The sequence below is a fragment of the Solea solea genome, chromosome 20, assembly GCF_958295425.1.
Source record: "Solea solea chromosome 20, fSolSol10.1, whole genome shotgun sequence".
Taxonomy (NCBI): domain Eukaryota; kingdom Metazoa; phylum Chordata; class Actinopteri; order Pleuronectiformes; family Soleidae; genus Solea; species Solea solea.
In genome coordinates this window covers 9,514,560-9,533,672 of record NC_081153.1, presented here as the reverse complement: position 1 = coordinate 9,533,672, position 19,113 = coordinate 9,514,560, and the positions used below count along the sequence as shown (strand labels likewise).

The 19,113-nt window shown below is 39.2% G+C and overlaps 5 protein-coding genes across 5 annotated transcripts; 3 read left to right on the top strand and 2 right to left on the bottom strand.

The window, feature by feature from the left end:
• Positions 1-519: 519 nt before the first annotated feature.
• Positions 520-3,585, bottom strand: psmb9a (proteasome 20S subunit beta 9a). Its single transcript, XM_058619317.1, has 6 exons — positions 3,094-3,585; positions 2,728-2,795; positions 2,487-2,618; positions 1,689-1,818; positions 1,355-1,496; positions 520-815 (listed from the first exon to the last, which is right to left on the bottom strand). The coding sequence occupies exons 1-6, from the start codon at positions 3,142-3,144 to the stop codon at positions 688-690; spliced, it is 651 nt and encodes a 216-aa protein (XP_058475300.1). The 5' UTR covers positions 3,145-3,585; the 3' UTR covers positions 520-687.
• A 294-nt stretch (positions 3,586-3,879) lies between these two features.
• Positions 3,880-6,073, top strand: LOC131447607 (PWWP domain-containing DNA repair factor 3A-like). Its single transcript, XM_058619492.1, has 6 exons — positions 3,880-3,982; positions 4,596-4,746; positions 5,205-5,300; positions 5,382-5,567; positions 5,694-5,782; positions 5,880-6,073. The coding sequence occupies exons 2-6, from the start codon at positions 4,690-4,692 to the stop codon at positions 6,004-6,006; spliced, it is 555 nt and encodes a 184-aa protein (XP_058475475.1). The 5' UTR covers positions 3,880-3,982; positions 4,596-4,689; the 3' UTR covers positions 6,007-6,073.
• Positions 6,074-7,685: 1,612 nt separating this feature from the next.
• On the bottom strand, positions 7,686-12,037 carry psmb12 (proteasome 20S subunit beta 12). The gene is made up of 6 exons (XM_058618315.1): positions 11,897-12,037; positions 11,078-11,148; positions 10,578-10,709; positions 9,238-9,367; positions 8,947-9,091; positions 7,686-8,536 (listed from the first exon to the last, which is right to left on the bottom strand). Exons 1-6 carry the CDS (start codon positions 11,942-11,944, stop codon positions 8,409-8,411), a joined length of 654 nt encoding a protein of 217 aa, XP_058474298.1. The 5' UTR covers positions 11,945-12,037; the 3' UTR covers positions 7,686-8,408.
• On the top strand, positions 11,994-14,959 carry psmb13a (proteasome 20S subunit beta 13a). The gene is made up of 8 exons (XM_058618312.1): positions 11,994-12,123; positions 12,348-12,432; positions 13,200-13,297; positions 13,385-13,525; positions 13,636-13,751; positions 13,974-14,032; positions 14,277-14,428; positions 14,711-14,959. The coding sequence occupies exons 1-8, from the start codon at positions 12,062-12,064 to the stop codon at positions 14,820-14,822; spliced, it is 825 nt and encodes a 274-aa protein (XP_058474295.1). The 5' UTR covers positions 11,994-12,061; the 3' UTR covers positions 14,823-14,959.
• A 259-nt stretch (positions 14,960-15,218) lies between these two features.
• Positions 15,219-19,037, top strand: psmb8a (proteasome 20S subunit beta 8A). The gene is made up of 6 exons (XM_058618314.1): positions 15,219-15,584; positions 16,113-16,254; positions 16,373-16,484; positions 16,893-17,022; positions 17,929-18,133; positions 18,648-19,037. Exons 1-6 carry the CDS (start codon positions 15,438-15,440, stop codon positions 18,734-18,736), a joined length of 825 nt encoding a protein of 274 aa, XP_058474297.1. The 5' UTR covers positions 15,219-15,437; the 3' UTR covers positions 18,737-19,037.
• The last annotated feature ends 76 nt before the right edge of the window (positions 19,038-19,113 follow it).

Genomic DNA, 19,113 nt, shown 5'->3' with positions numbered 1-19,113 from the left:
AAAGCACATTAAATGGAGCAGGCTTCCTACAACACAGCTGTAGCGGAACACTTTAGTGTTTGGTATTCATTAATGACTTTCAGTGATATTGGCAAGTAAAAACAGCTATTTTAGTCAAGTACTACCCAATTGTGGGTTCATCCACTACATATGTGACTTTCACTAGGCCTATTACTTTGAAACTTAGTGACACACACAGAATAAGTGAGCAGGTTGAAAAAAAATAAGGTGGTTTATGTATGTTCACTTGCTAAAACAGCAAATAAGCCCGACATGAACCATGAAAAACTCTCTCTCTCTCATGCAGTTTCATAATTATTTTCAAGACTCTAATGTGCACATTTACTCAATGTAATGTTCAATAGGCCAAAAGCTGATTTGTGAGACCAACTGTCTGTGAAAATGTGTGCTTTGAAAGGATCATCTCATGAAATCAAGATAGTTTCACAAGGGAAATGGGTGTGGAGACATAAAACATCTTGTTATCAGACATAAAATCACTGGGAGAACAAAGTTGAATGTGTTTTCCCCGTTTATTAAAATTATACATATCCAGTATATTTCAGCTGAAAATCTGATTTGGTCGACTATTTGAAATTTGACAGACTGGTCTGAAAAAAAGAAAAAGAGACATGGCTTTGTCAGCCAAAAATATACCTAATTACAAACACATGCATCATCTTCTGATCACTGGTCAGGGAATTTGGGTAGGTCATTAGCTAGAATGACTTTCTCCTCCGTGCTGTGTTCATCAATGGTGACGATGTAGGCCACACCGCCACTGGAGCCATCGCGGCTCATCGCCAAAGACAGAGCTTAAAAAAAAAAAAATAACAAAAGACAATCAGGCTGAGACAGGTGAGGAGACTAGGTTTTCAGGGGCACCGACTGCACTGTGTGCAACCCCTGCCCCTAGAACGCACATGACACTAATGAGGGACACAGGAGCTGCCCCGTGTGGTCTGTTTGTGCTGCTGAGGGTAAATCTAAACAAATGATTTCAAAACACTGAAGTCACAAAATAACACATTTGAACTTGCTGACAGAGGAAACAGTGGATCAACAACTCCTGTGTGTTGTGATGTAAGATTACAGATTTTTCTATGGGCACTGAAGCAGACAAGGAACTCTTGTTAAGTGGCTAAAATATTATGTCCCCACTGGGAACCATGTTTTTACTAAGCAGTTTACTGAGTAGTGCTGACAATGACTCAGTACCTTATAAAACCATAATTTGAAAAAAAGCCTAAACTAAAACTTTATAGGAAGTCAAACTTTATATAGTTGAATGAATGAGCTTTCACCTTCCAACTGTTTGGCAAAAAACCAAAAGCTGAAAGAAAAAAAATCTTACTGTTGACAACAAAATGCTGGCACTCCTCCTTGTTCATGCCTTTGCGATATTCAGCATCAACAAACCCATAAACATAGAAGCTACCAGAGCCACCAACTGCAAATGGCTGCCTTGTCAGGAGCCCATTGAGGGTTGCAAACACCTGGGAGAAGTAAAGAGGCAGAGATAGAGAAATGAGGCTGACTGCAATTCTATACAGGTGCCTAATTCAGATAGATAAGATCAATTAGACAAAAAGTAGCAGCTGCTCTACCTGGTTTTGCAAAACTAAACACATTGTTTTTTTTATACCACTAAATGTAACCCTGATTTCCAGCTACATGCATTCACTGACCTGCCCTCCCTCTCTCCTGTCCCAACCGGCCACAATGAGATGTGCCGATAGCTCCTCCTTGTACTTGTACGAGATGTTCCGCACCAGGGTGGCAGCTGAGCGAACCTGGGGGTCCTCTCCTATCTCAATACTGACAGAAGACATTAAAGGGATAGTTTAAGACTTGTGTAGGGTTGTTCCTGTCATAAAACGCTGTCTAAACACAAGGCAAAGCAGTGAAATCTTTATAAAGCTAATGTAGTTCTGTGCCAGCTGGTCTCTTTTTTTTTTAAGTTGTTACGAGGGTGTACGCCAACCCCCGGCTGTTTCTTAGTAACAGAAGGGTGCAGAGTGCAGTCTATATAGCAGACCAATAAATATTTGTTGGAGCCATTTGTGAAATAGTGATTAACATTCCGACTGATTTAATTTGAGGATGAGCAGTTCCATAGCTTCATTGCCACTTGATACTTAAGACTGCAGCCAGCTCTGGCTTCTGATGATGTTGATGGTTTATCATGCTGCCTGTGCTGGTTAAAAGGTTTAAAGCTATGGAGAGAACACTAGTTTGTCACCAGCAGTCCTTGTTTTTCTTGTGTATTTCTTAACATTCTCTATTTTGTATTTAAAGGAATGCAACAAGTTGGTGTTAAAAATTTAAGAGGCCCTTTTCTGATGAAATAGACAGAGCCACATACAGAGACTACCATAAAGACAGCAATATCTAGTGACTGATATCTTTACAGTCAAGCTGCCACAAATCAAATCATGGTGATGAATGTGAACAGTGGAAGCATAAGGTGTGAAAAATGATCGCACCTGTGGACATCTAGCTGGTAGTTGACAATCTCTGCAATGGTCTGAGCATCTGCTGCAGATCCCGACAGAGCACAGTAGATCTTGTCATGGAGTGGAGACAGTTTGTTCATTACCCTGTTCACCACAGACTCTCTGGATGGAGGGAGGAGGTAGAGTGTGAAGATGTTCATACAGAGGGAGGACGTGTTGTGCACAACAGGAAGTGACAGAAGGATTAAACTGGACACATGCACTGACTTACCCTGCTGACACCCTGGAATCAGAGCCCAGCACAACACCACCATTGAACTCAATGGCAATAATAGTTGTCTACAAACAAGGGGAAAAAAATACAGAGTATGAATAAAAAAAAAAAAAAAAAAAAAAACTATTAATGCAGGTTCAAACAAATACACTGGAGTTACAACGCAGAGGTAGAGCGTAATGCTTTTAATATTTGTTTTACATCACCATTTCTTTTGTCACGATGGAAATGTTTACATACAAAGAAATGAAGTGTGCGCTCTTTTTAGTGAGAGGTAGACAACGCGTAATTACGCACATTGAAGAGAAGAACAGAGAAAACATTCAAGTGGGAAACAAAAGTCATTAAAAATGTTTTACTCACTCCGGTTTTCACCTCCTCAGACAACCACTCAGGCCCCATGTCTCCCGACATGTTGATGTCCTGCAGAGTTTCCGGTCACGACGACAGCGCCTGTATCTGACTGACGAGCTGGAAAAGACCAGAACCAAACTGAAACTATCAGCTTCGCAGTTCTTCTCTTTGCCGTAGAAAACCTGCTGTGATTAATGTATGATAGATTGATTTTAAGAAACCAACACTCATCAGACAGACGGACTCGCGTTTCCCCGAGTCAAACCGAAATTGAAAGTTAAATAGTCGCATACCCCATAATCCCTCCTCTGCAAGAAGTGCAGGACCAAGTTTTTTGTGTGAGATTGTTAGGAACGGAGATTACGCTGCTTGGACCCAAATGCACGAGACAAGAGGCACGATGAATGATTCAAGAGTATTTATTTTCCTCTTGAGAAAAACAGGCAAATCAAAAGCACTTCTTCGTAGACGGAGAAACAACACTAGACTATTCTTGACGAAATCAAAATCGCTTCTTAAATAAACGAAGCACTGGCAAATGACAAGGGAACTGGGGACACTAGGGAGAGGGAATCAAGGGCAGGTGCGAGTGATTACTTAAGGATCACCAGGTGATGTGCGTGAGGGAATTAGGGAGAAGGGTCTAGCTGCAGACCCGCAGACCACTCAACGAAACGCCCCTTTACTCAACGAAACGCCCCTTCACTCAACGAAACGCCCCTTTACTCAACGAAACGCCTCCTCACACTCAACGAAACACCCCCTCACACTACCCGACACTCTGATTGGCTCTAAAGAGACTGCGTCTGAAACGTGATGAAGTTTACGTTGACCGAGTATGAAGAGAGAACCCGAAAAAGTAACACGGTTAAAACACGGGAAAATAACGGAGGAAAAGGTAAGAATAGATAAAAAACACATTTAGATATTGAACACTGGATGAATAGTCATTATTTGTATCCATTATATCAATTAAGTGCGGTTTATTAACCAGTTATGTCTGCATGCTGTAACGATAGCGATTGTAACAGCAAGCAAGACGCAGCAATTTTCTCCCTTTTTTTCTTTTTTTTCCTTTTTTTCTTTTATTTATATGTACAGGTTATAACATTGACAATATAACATTGTCTCATTTTCAACCAAGAAACGTATAAGATAAACTATATGATCTCTATATATTAGTATTTATCTGTTTTTTAATCTTTAAATGACTCTGATAAGTTGCACACAGCTTTGCTCATTTGAAAACGTGTGACCTCAGTTCTACAATTGTTAAGATAAAAGATTTGATGATGAATAATATTTTTCATGTTTAGAAATTAGAAGTTCTGTTGAATCACAGTCAACAGTGTCATTTGATTTGATTTATTTCAGTTAGCCTGCATATATTTTAGGACAGGGAAAGTCTTAAAGGCAAATGCAGTCCAGTTCATTACTACTTGATTCTGGATTAAAAATGTTTCCATGTTAAAAATACAAAATACAATTTTAATTTACATTTTCTCTTATAGAGCAACACTACGTTCAGTGAAGGAGCAGACCCTGAGCTGAGGAGATGCGACTCGGACACTTATCAGTGTCCGATCTGCACAAAAAAGGGGAGCTATGCAAAGCTTGTGTCCCATCTGCAGGGACACCAAAGGTCAATGGTGGAGTACGGTGGTAAGTCCTAAATTATCAAATATTTTTTCATTTCAACGCTGAAAGGCTTTAATTTCCCCATGAGCCTTATGTATTATTAAATGTGATGTTATTTCTGTTTGTCCTGACCATGGATAACTGTGACCATCAAACTATTCAACTCATCCATTTGAGTATCAGAAACTCAAAATAAGTAAAGTAACGTAAACTAATGCTGGAGCCATTTCATCTATGTGTACTGTACTTCATGTGTGTAGAATCTTAAGTCAATGTGTATTTTATTTTCACTCTTGTTGAGAATTTAGATATTGAGAAAAAGTTTCAAGATTCCTGCATTTTTATAGATGCCCCTAATAATAATGATTGTTCTCAGAAGTAATGTAACAATTTGCCTAATATATCAGGGAAAGAAAATGTCTTATTCAAAGTTCTTAATCACATGTATTCAGTGTTGCATATTATGTGTAATTTAATTTTAGGAAAGGGTCCAACAAGCCCAACAGAAGCGACGCGAGGCATGTTGTCTGTTAACCAGTGTAATCACAGAGGATCAGGGCATGCTGCAACACCTTAAAGTGAGTGACAATGGCATTTAATGTGGTGTTTGTGTATTTGTATATGAATACCCAAACTAAAATCCTATACAATTTTTATAGAACATCATCACAGGCAACACGGTGTCTCCTTGGGCCAAGAAACAGGACAGGGTCATCCTTCTTTTTGAAGATGATGAACAAGTGGACAAAGTCATGCACTTCTTGTCTGAAGTACTCGAACGTACTGAGACAGACAAGAGGTTTGCAGATCCAGTGGCATTCGTAATGGATGTACTTTTGCCAGAGGTGAGATCTCAGACACTGACACTGATTTGTAGACTACATGTTTTATGTGACTGCATATGTCTAACCCTAACCCTAACACATGGTCACTGTCTAACACAATCTTAAATCTTAATCTTCATGCCACAGGCAACAGTATACGCCCTCGGAGCTGTTCACTCCATCTCCCTGGACAAAGCCAAGGAGATGTACATGCGTGGCACAGAGTTTGACTCAAGGTAAGCCGGATAGTTTAGGTTTTCAGTTTATATCTTATTATGTATTTGAGTGTCTTTAACGACTTAATTATTTTGCTATATCATTTTGTCTTGTCAGCGAGATAACCCAGCTTGGGGAACAGCTTCAGAGCCACATTTCCTCAAAAGCGAAGCAGAAACTGGATAGCTTCCTGAGCAATTACAAGAAAGCCTTGGAGTCTGAGGAATTCCTCAGGCGCCTGTAATCCCTGGGTAGTGAATGTGTCTGCTGGATAGTCTGTTGTGTATAAAATAAAGAAAATATATCATTTATCACTTGTATTCATTACATGGATTTGAAAGTTATACAACTTTCTGTGCAGAATCAAGGGTTTCAGTGCATTTGTTTTACTTTCATCAAAAGACCTACTGATGTCCAACTGGCTGGGTGTGATTCAGATACCAATGTTTCACATATCTTCCTGGAAATAGGTAACATCTCCTTAATGACATACTCAGCAGATCTTGTCTACTTAACTTCTGTCTACCACCACCTGGACCACACCAGCACAGAATTTTAGGAGGGTTTCTTTCAGGTTAAAAACCTGATCAAGTAGACTTTTATTAGTTCTAATTGTTGTTCTGTCCAGTTGAACAACATGTCAAACTACAGACTAATAAGACATTCAATAAATGTAGGCCTATATTAAACACACCTTTTTGTAACATACAGGTTGCCATGATGTTGGAAGTTTGCAAAAACAAATGAAATTATTCAAAGTGTGTGTTCAAAGTGGAATTTGTGATATTATATTGTATAAACGTGATATTATATTGTATAAACGTGATATTATATTGTATAAACATTGTATAAACGTGATATTATATTGTATAAACGTGATAATTATATTGTATAAACGTGATAATTATATTGTATAAACGTGATATTATATTGTATAAACGTGATAATTATATTGTATAAACGTGATATTATATTGTATAAACGTGATAATTATATTGTATAAACGTGATAATTATATCACATAAACGTGATATTATATTGTATAAACGTGATAATTATATCACAAAAACGTGATACTATATTGTGTAAACGTGATGTTCAAAGAACTTTTCCAATCGGCATTTATATATTTTAGCAGTTTGGCTATAACATTTCATACTTTACAAAGTGACATTAATTATTCACAAATTTCACAGAAAGTACATTTCTGTGTTCATAAAAGTCAACACGAGTATTTATTCTTCTCTATTCCTGTCGCACACCGGGATAAAAGTCTCTTGTCAACAAGTGTCTGTGAAATACGCGTGTGTAAATAAAGTTTCAATAAAAGAAGACGTTATCACGTTAGTAAACGTCATCACGTTAGTAAACGTCATCACGTTTCAGACGCAGTCTCTTGAGAGCCAATCAGAGTGTCGTGTAGTGTGAAGGGGCGTTTCGTTGAGTAAAGGGGCGTTTCGTTGAGTGAAGGGGCGTTTCGTTGAGTAAAGGGGCGTTTCGTTGAGTGGTCTGCGGGTCTGCAGCTGGACCTACTTGGAATTAGGGGAGATGTGTCAAAACAACTGATGAAACCACGACAGGAAGACATGACATTTACCAAAATAAAAGGGGAAGTGAATATCAAACCCACACCGAAAGTGACATGAACTTAACGTGACTTTAAACCTAAACTAACGCAATAACTAAAGTAAGCAAAACCAAAACACTAACAGACTTGACGCTTCGTGACAAATATTCTTTTCCTGTTATTTATTAAGTGTTGTGTTTGACTTTGTAGTGACTACAGCTACACCACAATGTTAAATAATTATAGTAAGAAAATACAATTAAAGTGAGATATAAGGCTACAGCATCAAGAATAAAATAATGCAGACCACATTAGAAAAACATTTGACACACACAATAAAAAGAAAGCAAGAGAGGTTTAGAAAACATTTACATTTATTTTAATTTCACATACATGTTTAAAAAAAATCAACAAAAAGCATTAAAGACAAAAAAGAAACTTGATATTTTTTAAAGGAAATTGTTTGGTTTCAGTGAAAGAATTTCGAGGTTTGATCTAGAGCAGGGGCGTCAAACTTACGGCCCGCGGGCCAGAACTGGCTCAATTACTGATTTTCTTCTTAATTAATTTGTGAAAAAGTTCACACTATGATTAGAATCTAATCATAATGTGAAATACTATATTCCAGATACCTCTGTACCATCTGTAAGTTGTGTGTAAATAGTAAATTTAGGCATAATATTGTTGAAATTGCACTTATTTTTCTCAAGAATTTCCAGGTTGTTCATAATATATTTTGTAAAAAGATACTTCATTAAATGTAAAACAAAGGGAACATTTGGAGTCCTTGCTGTTGTTTATAGCTTATTATTCTATTATTTTACTGGTCTGGCACACTTGAGCCCACTAACTAATATGAGTTTGACACCCCTGATCTATAGAGAGTGTATAAATACACACTCAGCAAGTCACACCACTCTTTCCCTTTATGATCAGTGTTTCATGTACAGACTAAACCTTTCCCCCCATGTTTCCTGTTTTCTTGTTCCTCGGATTGTGTGTTGTGTTGTTACATTGCACAGAAATAGAAACAAACCTGTGATTTAGGAAATTCAACATTTAAACTGTGATGGTTGTTGTCATTCATCGTGGAACTTGGGCAGCTTGTTTCCAGGAACAACCACATGCTCCACCCCTGTTTCCGTGATCACCACCAGGTGAGCCACGCCCCCGCTGACGTTGTCTCTACCCATGGCCAAAGCAAGAGCTGTGAGGACGAGAGAGTATTTTTTTAAGGAATTAGGTAAATCCAAAATAACACAGCTGAATTTATTAATGGAGGCAGCAGAGGATTAGCAAGTCCTGTGTGTCATGTTTCTGTTGCAGTGTTTTATCCATTTTATTTGTTGATATTTGTTTTAGCCTAATTGCATTTTTATTGTTACTTTTTTAAAACTTTATTTAAGCTTGTACAGCACTTTGGTTTAACAAAGTTGTTAAACCAAAGTGTTCTGCTAAGTAGCATCTTCTCACTTGTTCATTTGTACTTTTCCTTACTTGTATAAAAACCATCAGTGTATTTTTAATTTTCATACATTTTCTTGGAATTAAATGCCAGTTTCTTGACACAGAAAAACAAGTTCACACATGTCTGAGTGGGTTAAAATATGATAGTACCATTAGTGGCAAACTGCAGGCATTCTTCTCTGCTCATTTTGGGTTTGTACTTGGCGTCAACGTAGCCGTAGATGTAAGTGCTGCCTGAGCCTCCGATGGTCACAGGCTGACTGTGTAACATCCCACCCAGTGATACGACGTACACCTGCAGAACCACGGATGGTATACGACTGAGTGAACACTGTCATTACTGTTTCACTGACATGTCTTCATTACATTACATTACATTACATGTCATTTAGCAGACGCTTTTATCCAAAGCGACTTACTTTCTTCATGACCTCTACCAACCTGTGGTCCTTTCTTCGTGTCCCAGCCTGCTGTGATAAAGCCGGCCTGCAGCTCCTCCTTGTTTTTATAACAAAGATCCTTCAGCACCGATGCTGCTGAAATCACCAGGGGAGGCGTCTCCATCTGGATACTATGGGATAGGGAGGATCAACAAACATCAGCGGGGGTCCATAACAGTAAAGGACCCGAAAGAGGAATTCAGCTTCCTCAGTTTAATGGCGCATGCTGTTTCACTTTGCTGAACTGAGCCGTCATTATTGTGATGAGTACGTTTCTGTCCGGGTTTTCTTTTTTCTGTCATCGTTTTAAATCACGATCATAATCACATCATCATCAGTATATGTTCATTGTGATTTTGAGGGCATTTTTCAATGTCTGTTTTATTATTAACCCCTCTGCTTGTTTAATATGTCTTAGTCTTTCAAAACCTAACCAGCAACAAGAGCTGTGAGTTAGCTAAGGCTAGACATCCTATATTCATGGTACTGGTTACATTCTATTAAGATAGAACCATGTTTTTATGGATCATCCCTGTCAAATGACACAAGTCAAAATGGCTTCTGTGCCACCTCCTCATTGGTCCAAAAAAGTCCCGCTCTTATTGCGCATTTCCACCAGCTCTACTCGCCTCACCACGGTTTACGTAGCGTTTCTACTAGCATAGTACCTGGTACAAGGTACTATTTTTAGTACCTGCTCAGGCGAGGTTCCAAAAGCGTGCTGAGTAGGTACTATGCAATGATTGGTCAGACTGCCGGCCCGTCACAGGAAGAGACGTCCCACACACAAATCAAGCTGAACAGCACCGAACTGTAGATCTCTTAAAACTACTTAACAATCCTAAAAACGTGGATTAATCTCCAACAACTACCAGGGAAATCTCTATATTTAACAGAGGAGTCTGGTGTATTTAGGGACAGCGCTGGTGATCGCGAGCGGCATCACAGTACACTGTAGTCTGTGGAGTAGGAGGCTGTGCTCCAGAGACGTGTGGACAGTAATCAAGCCGAACAGTGCCGAATTGTAGATAAATTAAAACTACTTAACAATCCTAAAAACGTGGGTTAATCTCGCATATAAAACGAGCCATGCAGTGATGACTCCGCCCACGTTAAGTAGGTACTTTTTTTGTAGTGGAGATGCAACCTAATCGTGCCGTGGCGTGCCAAGCCGAGGCGAGGCGAGTACAGCCATTGGAAATACGCCAGTATTTTTGTGCTTTTCTTGATTACAGTCTTTTCTGTAACTAGGCAACCAATTGCAAAAGAACAATCAATTCCTTTTTACATAATGCACTGTGTAAGTATGAAGGAGCAAACGGATGCATTTGTGTGTGGCACCTGTGGAGGGACAGGTGGAATTTAGCAGCTTTGGTGACGGCCTGAGCGTCTGCGAGTGAGCCAGCCATGCAGCAGAAGATCCGGTCGTGAACCTGAATCACCTTGTTGATGGTTTTTGACGACACATATTCACTGAAGAGGAGGGGAAAATAAACAAAGACAAAACTCAGTGACACATGATATTGTATCTCGATGTAAGAACGAGATCTTTTTTTTTTTTGTTGTGTTTTATTGTAATTAATTCATTTATTATATGATAAGGTTTATGGTCAAACAGAGTAGAGTATACAAGTTTTAGTAGCATTTATATATATATCTAGAATGAAGTAGAATACTAAGTGAAAATAAGTCAAGTACTATCACTTTATAACACTCCCAAATGGAGTTTGAAGTTTATGTGTGATGCACAGAAATTGGTTCATGTGTATGTGGATTTTTTTTGTTTTAACATAGTATCATATCTGTCACTCGCTATGTTGTCACAACACCTTCATCCTCACCCTCCCATTGAAGCTCTGGAGTCTGAACCAATCACGACCCCTCCATCAAAGATGGCAGCCAAGATGGTTGTCTGAGGAAGGACAGTGAGAAGCTTGGTCAGGTGTGGCTCGCCAGCTTTGTAAGAGTGTATAAAACACATCATCATCAAGTGAAGTATGTGGTTTTCACCACATTACATTTTGTCATTGTTAATATATCCATATGTGACAGCGTGTAATGTCAAATGGGAAACTATTTTTCCAAGTTATCTTAACAAAGTGTTGCTGCTAAAGCTGTTTTCCCCTGCAGTGCACCTCTCACTCTTTGAATGAGTTACATAAGAGACTTAAAATGTTTTTTTTAAAATATTGTATTAATGTGTGTGAAATACATTTTGAAAAATTAAATTAAAAGATGAAATAGGGACCAGTGGTATTGTTGATGGTGGTAAGGAGGATCAAATAAAATTCGGATTTGGGCCTCATAGCGTCTGGGACCGGCTCTGCTTGATCTTCAGGACTCATTCATTCGGAAAGAACAAGGCTATGAATTCTGGGATTTGGAGTTCTTTGAAAATGAAAGTGTAGCCTGTCGCTGTCCTTGTGTCAGTGTCAATAATAAAGTTGTTCAGATAAAAACACATGTGAATATTTCTCATTGTAAAACAGCTGGAAAATACAAAGTCGCTGTAACTGGACTTTGTCACGCGGTCACCGACAGCATCACCTGAGGCTGTTGCTACACCCTATTATCTGTTATCGTTTACTTTAGGATGATCATGTTTTGGTGCTGCATCAGTACAAAGAAACATCAGCGAGTGTGGATCCGGGTTTACTCACCCCTGTGCTGACTCCTTTGACTCCCGAGTCCAAACAGCGTTTCTCCATTTTCACTCCTAAATCGAAAGAGAGGACGGAAAAGAGACGCTCTCAACAGCGACCTCAGGCTCACACTCGACGAGCGACGCGCACAGACGCACCAGTGACGCCGCAGTGGGATCGGGAATGGCGCTATCAAATCTCCTGGAAATTCCTGCGGCTGGCTTTAATTTCGACAACGCCACTAGGTAAGAGCTTATTCTGGTGAATTATGAGCAGCAAACGTGTCAGCGTCGAGCATAATATGATGAAACTGCTGCTTACACTGAGCTTTCGTGTAGACCAAAAGTGAAAGTAACTTTTTTTCCCCCCCTACTTGTTGAGTCTGTTTTATCAGTGCAACAGTATATTATATATTGTATTTATGTGTTTGTATAAGTTCACCACTTCACTTGCCCTCCCCTCTCTGTAGAAATGCTGCATTAGAGGGTCTTTTTGAAGGACAGAAACCCAAACCTATGAAAACAGGCACCACCATAGCAGGAGTGGTGTTCAAGGCAAGTATAACTTTGTGTAAACGAAAATATAACTTATAAGTTGTTGGCAATGGAGGTATACACTTAAATACATTAAAATCAACAAAGGAATCACTTCAAAGCTAAATCAATACTGATCTTATTTGTTAAGGTTTATTGAAGGCCCAGTGTGTTACATTAGTAACGTACATTGAATATACTCATAAATAAATAATACTTAAAAAATAAAACTGTACATTTGCCTTAAAATAAAATAATTTGGTTTTTGCAGCCTTCTATATGTACTTGAGGCAAGGGTCTTTACAGAGGTCACCATCTTGGGTTGCGTTTCTACAGCAGTCCCAACAGACAAACCAGCTGCGCATGCATTGCGTGTCTTAAAGTGGAAGCTTACGACACAAACCAAAAAATATTTCTGGTGTATAAAGGCCACTGCAGTTCCCTGACATACTTAAAAGAGAGAGAGAGAGACCATTAGATACACACACTAAAAAACGTCTTTGACGTGGATCCCACATGGAAAAAAAAAGAGGGGACGCCCCGGAACACCTGGTGCCAGGACCTGGACACAGACGTCAAGCTGACAGGACTGAGATGGGGACAGCTGGTGATAGCGACACAGAACAGACAGCACTGGAGGGCAATTGTCAATGGCCTATGCTCGAGGGGCTCTAACAAATCTTACACACTGGATCTTTAAAGGAACAAATTAAAAAAGAATAATAATTTAGAAATTTAAAAATGTAAAAGACATTTATGAAAGTTGACTCATAACCTTCCTCGTGCAGGATGGTGTGATATTGGGAGCTGATACAAGAGCTACATCCGGTGAAGTAGTGGCAGACAAGATGTGTGACAAGATCCATTACATTGCCCCAAATATATAGTAAGTCTATTTGGTCTTGTTTTGCAGTGAAGTGTTGTCATTTACATTTTTTCTTCTTTTCTCACACACTTTCTTTCCTCTCATTAGCTGTTGTGGAGCAGGTACTGCAGCAGACACAGGGAAGACCACAGATCTTGTAGCCTCCAACCTTGCTATCTTCTCACTGAACAGCGGGAGGAATCCTCGCATTATCATGGCCGTCAACATACTACAGGATATGCTATACAGGTGTGCTCATGTCCCTGGAACTGTGTGTGGATGGGTTACACACTGAAAAAAGATTTTGAAGTTGAAGTTGTATTCTTTAAAAAATGTTGTTGGATCTCTGTGGTCTTTAGGTATCGCGGCCAAATTGGTGCCAATCTTATACTGGGAGGAGTAGATTGCACTGGGAACCACCTGTACACAGTGGGGCCATATGGAAGTGTAAATACGATGCCTTACCTTTCAATGGGTATGTGATGTAAGCATTTGTAGAACTAATTTCTGCTGTGTTTTAGTCATGCTGCTCAGGTTTTGTTCTTTATTTTTAAACTGTCATTTGGTGCATAAAATCATGTTGCATGTGATTATACAGACTGATAACCTGCCAGTGTCAGTGTTTTATATGGAAGCCCCCCCCCCTCGGTCTACATCCAGTCTGTGTTTGATCTGGCTTTACTTTGTGTTCATGCAGGATCTGGTGATCTGGCTGCTCTTGGGATTTTAGAGGATGGGTTCAAACCTAATCTGGAGGTACATACAGTAGATACTTTCTTGAGCTCAACAAGGCTAGACCTGTTAGCATACAATACCAGACATACAAAGTATGCACTAAATTGGATACACCAGTACACCAGACCAAATGAATTCTGAAAACACATTCAAAACACGTTGATTTCCCTCTTTATCACATGATGTCTGTTAAGAAACAGAACAGGCTGAGATGCAAAGCCTCCCTTTCTCCATCACTTCCCATGATTTCTCCCACCTTTCTCAGTTGGAGGAGGCCAAGCAGCTGGTGCGTGTAGCCATCCACGCAGGCATCATGAATGACCTCGGCTCAGGCCACAACATCGACATCTGTGTCATCACCAGACAAGGGGTGGACCACAACAGACCGTACCAGGAGTCAGAGTATAAAGACAACAGGTTACTATCTATGTAACTGTCTCTGTATGTCCCGATAGTGTGACAAGAGTGTAACAATGACCGTCATCGGGTAGTTTTGATACCATACTAGTAAATTAAGGTTTTAAAAAGTGGAACTTAAAAAAATCGGAGGTTCTTTCCCACTGACCCTTAAATATTGTTTGGAAAACGGACATGGGCCACTTTTGTAATACAAGGCCAGGATGAGAGTGAATCACATAGGTTATTATTCAGTGTATAGGTAAATAAGTAAATTAAAGCTCCTTTTTTTCTCTTCTCAAGGAAAGTGAACTATAGGTACCGTCCAGGCACAACAACCATTCTGACAGAGAAAGTCGTCCCGTTAAAGCTGGAGCTTGTGCAGGAGACAGTGCAGCAGATGGAAACAGCCTAATCCACAAACACATCATATGAACATATGATCATCTTATTGTTGATCTTGTTATTTTGTACTTGTTGCTTGTACTTGTTATTCACTGTATGCAACAATGAATCATAAACACAAATAAATAAATGAATGAAATAACTTGATCTGATTTCTTGTTGTGCTTTCATGAAAAAATAAACATTATTAGTGACTGTGCTGTATGTACCCACGTTGTACAATGACGCCATCGACCTCTCCTAGCGTCTCTTAACCTGAGTGCTGCTTATCCACTTAGAGACAGATGACGAGGAAATACTGAAATCCTATTGGTTTATCCCATTTTTTATTTAACATTAAATTGTATCATGGAGTTTTCGACTGATCCACAACCCATTTTCATAACAAAATAATTTAACGTGTTTATTGATAGTCGTATAAATGTTTTATCTTGTTGACCACTTTAAATCCTTTTTTAAGAGGAAACAAGTGAAACCTCTTTAAAAAAACTTTCACTTTCGAATCTTTGTTACGCACAAGGAAACTATTATTGACGCCTTGTCCGACGCCTCTCGTCATTTTGATACAAATACACAAAAAAGGTACATTTTCATATCGTTTTAGTTTCCGTCACTTTAACAGATTATGGCTCTTTTCGACGTAGGTGGTTTTAAGCCCAGCGCTGAACTCCGAGGGCAGATATTTCCAGCTAAGTCGCATCTCGTCGACCGAGTCAACCACTACAGTTTTGGGACCAAAACGCAAGAATTTGCGCTGCCTTTGGGTGTAGACGTGAGTATGAAGAGTTCTGTGGCAGCTTTCTGATGTGAATCATGTCAGTGAATTTATGACACGATGCATAAATATCATGTAAACCTGTCACGAAGGCACGAAGCGTCGGACGCCGACTTATTTTACGCGTCTCTGGACACTTTTACGCGTCACTTGTTCTCAGTGTCTGCGTTTAAGTATCGTTAGTTATTGAAACAAGATAAATGAGGTCAAATTGACTTTATTGTCTCGTGTGCACGCTATAAGGATCTGCATTGATTTTCATTCATTTCTACAGCCTAACCAAAACCTCATTGTTTTCCCTAACTAACCTAACCATTATTCATTAAATATTTAATCCTAACCTCAACCAGAGCCTCATAAATTAGCTTCAGTTAATGGCTGTTATTTAAATAATAAACACACTAATTGTGAATAAAATGCTGTAAAATAAATCTTAAAATGCCAAATACTAAAAAATCTGCCCCGGCCATCCTGTTGTTTGTCATTATTTTTTATGCGTGTCAATGTGCTTTGGTTCCATCACAGCCATCAGGGTTTCTCAAGTCCTGCAACAGTGAAGGAGGAGTGTGTATTGACCTGAACCATGGCACAACCACACTGGCCTTCAAGTTCAAACATGGAGTCATCGTGGCTGTGGACTCCAGGGCCTCAGCTGGCCGTTACTTAGGTAAGTACAAAGTTTGGAAATTACTTTACACCTCTCTTATAGTACAATTACAAGTGTAACCAGGAAGCTTTGTCCTGCTTTCATTTAATTATTCCTTTTTTTTCCAAATTTGTCACAGCATCCAACGATGTCAACAAGGTCATAGAGATCAACCCCTACCTGCTGGGCACCATGTCAGGCAGTGCTGCAGACTGTCAGTACTGGGAAAGACTCCTGGCTAAAGAATGCAGGTCTGTCATGAGTGTTGGGGTTTTTTTTTATTTAATGTTCCATCTGTGCCCATTTATCAACATGCCCCTGTTTAATTGATAGCTTGTCCAGGAAGCACCAGTAACTACAAAATATTCAAAAATAAATAAAAGATAAATGTCAATTTAAAAGTCTATGCCATCTTAAGGCTGCTTATCGCACCGATAAACATCCACTGAACTGGTCACTCTCCTGGACCAAAGTCCACACCATGTTGAACCAAACTACATGGTGTTGTCAGTGAGAGTGAACCGGTCTGTCTCAGTCTGGAGTATTAATGATTGACACATCCATTATTAAGTTGGGGACATGAGCAGGTGACTGATTTGCCAATTGATTTGTCTTAATACAGTAACTGATTCATTTAATATTGATTTTATGTCTCTCAGGCTGTACAGGCTGAGGAACAACCACAGGATCTCTGTTGCTGCTGCCTCCAAACTGCTGTCGAACATGATGGTGGGTTACAGAGGCATGGGCCTCTCCATGGGCAGCATGATCTGTGGGTGGGACAAAAAGGTAAACTCAGGTTGTGCTTATACTTTCACTGAGCATCACAGGTTATAGCAATTTTCAGTCCTTTTTATTGTGGTAGTTTTGGTTTATTTATTTCTATGTAACCTTTATTGAACAGGGAAAAATCTCTTTTTCAAGTGTGTCCTGGCCAAGACAGGCAGCAGCACAGTTACAAACAAACAAAGTACAACATGGTTACAGGCAAACAGTCAGCAGCCATTCATACTATACACAAATATATAGAGCTGCAACTAACGATTATTTTCATAATCGATTAATCGGTCGATTATTTTCTCGATTAATCGATTAATCGTTTGATCCATTAAATATCAGAAAACCTTAAAAATTGTTGATTGGTGTTCGTCAAACCTGGAAAGGATGATGTTCTCAAATGTCTTGTTTTGTCCACAAACCAAAATGATTGACTTTTATAATTTCTTTGTCATCCAGAGCAAAGAAACTGAGAAAATATTCATATTTAAGAAGCTTAAACAATCAAAAATCTTGTTTTAATCATGAAAAAAGCTTCAAACCGATTAATCGATTATCAAAATAGTTGTCGATTAATTTAGTAATCGATTAATAATCGATTCATCAATTCATCGTTTCAGCTCTACAAATATAATATCATTTTCAGGATCACCATCTTAATCATAAAACCCCCATAAATCAGCAAGTACAGACAGAAGTGTCTGCCTCAGAGTCGTCCAGCATTCTCCTAAAAACAGCCAGTGAGACCAAGCCTTTAAGTTTTAAATCTTGGTAATAATGGTGATCCTTCGAAAGCTCAATACTTGCTACTTGGCATACTTCGGCTCCTAATACATATAAAGCAATACTGATATTAAGCTTGCAAAATCTCAGAGATCATATTTCCTGCAGACCCTGTAATGACTGTGTTCTCACCAGGGACCTGGTTTGTACTATGTGAACGATAATGGGACACGTCTGTCTGGCTCGATGTTCTCCACTGGCTGTGGAAACAGTTACGCCTATGGCGTGGTGGACAGTGGTTACAGAGAAGACATGACGGTAGAGGAGGCGTACGAACTAGGTCGCCGTGGCATCGTTCATGCAACGCACAGGGACGCCTACTCCGGTGGAGTGGTCAACAGTGAGTATGCTCTGAGAATAAATGTAAAACATTTATTGTAAACAACAAGACACAACAGTTTAGAGCGCTCTGCTTCAAAAACACCTCTGATATGATATCTTCTTTTTAGACACTGCATGTAAATGGCCCCTAAAAATCTATCTGGACAACACTCAGCACCACACAAACACCTTTAAGGAAATTTCTGTTTACTTTGATTGTTACTGAAAAGCTTTTGGCAGCAACATCAGTATAACATCAGTGTGACCTCCCTCATACAATATATCATTTAATTTGCCTCAAACATTCCTTTCGATTCACGGATGACCTGATTCTAATTTGGCTTGAGTTATCTTAAAAGACGAGAGAAATCTCTCAGTTCTGCCACAAATATTCCCATAGACTCAAGGACCAACTGTTCACAGTCGATTCAGGTCAAAATGAACATGCTAAATGGAATGTGGGAAAAAGAAATTGAAAGTGTGTAGACTAAAACTGAACAACTACTTTCTGTTCCGTGTTTGTGTTTCTCCAGTGTACCACATGCAGGAAGACGGCTGGATTAAAGTGTGTAAGGAAGACGTATCAGAGCTGATCCATCGCTACAAGAAGGGAATGTTCTGAGTTTGACGCTGACACCCAGGCCAACCTTCATCAAAAGAAATAAAAACTGTATTGTTGCAGTCAGTGTGTAATGTTGTGTGTAATGGTCCATTGCTGATTTTGGATAAATGTGTAAAAAAAACAAAAATGGAACCGTTTCTTACTTTACACATGTAGGTAAACATTACTGTCCTCATTAATTAATTGTTAAGATCTTTATTCAGTTATTTTCATGTGTGACTTGTCCATGTTGATACACTAAGTCCAAGTTTCAGTGTGGTATTCATACAGCTCTGAATAAAGATTATTATTATTCTACCCACTCCTTTGTCCTGTAATAATTAACCCGTGTGGTTAAATTATGTTGCCATATCGTACGAAGTGAAAGGAACAAAAAG

Bases quoted from the DNA above. Each gene is read 5' to 3' on its own strand.
- LOC131447607 (XM_058619492.1), top strand. From the start codon at position 4,690: ATGCAAAGCTTGTGTCCCATCTGCAGGGACACCAAAGGTCAATGGTGG. The intron at 5,301-5,381 runs GTGAGTGACAAT...CAATTTTTATAG, and splicing joins GCATGCTGCAACACCTTAAA to AACATCATCACAGGCAACAC. The intron at 5,783-5,879 runs GTAAGCCGGATA...TTGTCTTGTCAG, and splicing joins GGCACAGAGTTTGACTCAAG to CGAGATAACCCAGCTTGGGG.
- psmb12 (XM_058618315.1), bottom strand. From the start codon at position 11,944: ATGGAGAAACGCTGTTTGGACTCGGGAGTCAAAGGAGTCAGCACAGGG. The intron at 10,710-11,077 runs GTGAGGATGAAG...CCTCCTCTTCAG, and splicing joins TCCAGAGCTTCAATGGGAGG to TGAATATGTGTCGTCAAAAA. The intron at 9,092-9,237 runs GTTGGTAGAGGT...GTGGTTCTGCAG, and splicing joins ACACGAAGAAAGGACCACAG to GTGTACGTCGTATCACTGGG.
- psmb9a (XM_058619317.1), bottom strand. From the start codon at position 3,144: ATGTCGGGAGACATGGGGCCTGAGTGGTTGTCTGAGGAGGTGAAAACC. The intron at 2,619-2,727 runs GTAAGTCAGTGC...CCCTCCATCCAG, and splicing joins GATTCCAGGGTGTCAGCAGG to AGAGTCTGTGGTGAACAGGG. The intron at 816-1,354 runs GTAAGATTTTTT...TTTTTTTTTAAG, and splicing joins CCAGCATTTTGTTGTCAACA to CTCTGTCTTTGGCGATGAGC.
- psmb8a (XM_058618314.1), top strand. From the start codon at position 15,438: ATGGCTCTTTTCGACGTAGGTGGTTTTAAGCCCAGCGCTGAACTCCGA. The intron at 17,023-17,928 runs GTAAACTCAGGT...TGTTCTCACCAG, and splicing joins TCTGTGGGTGGGACAAAAAG to GGACCTGGTTTGTACTATGT. The intron at 18,134-18,647 runs GTGAGTATGCTC...GTGTTTCTCCAG, and splicing joins CTCCGGTGGAGTGGTCAACA to TGTACCACATGCAGGAAGAC.
- psmb13a (XM_058618312.1), top strand. From the start codon at position 12,062: ATGGCGCTATCAAATCTCCTGGAAATTCCTGCGGCTGGCTTTAATTTC. The intron at 12,124-12,347 runs GTAAGAGCTTAT...CCCTCTCTGTAG, and splicing joins AATTTCGACAACGCCACTAG to AAATGCTGCATTAGAGGGTC. The intron at 14,033-14,276 runs GTACATACAGTA...CACCTTTCTCAG, and splicing joins GGTTCAAACCTAATCTGGAG to TTGGAGGAGGCCAAGCAGCT.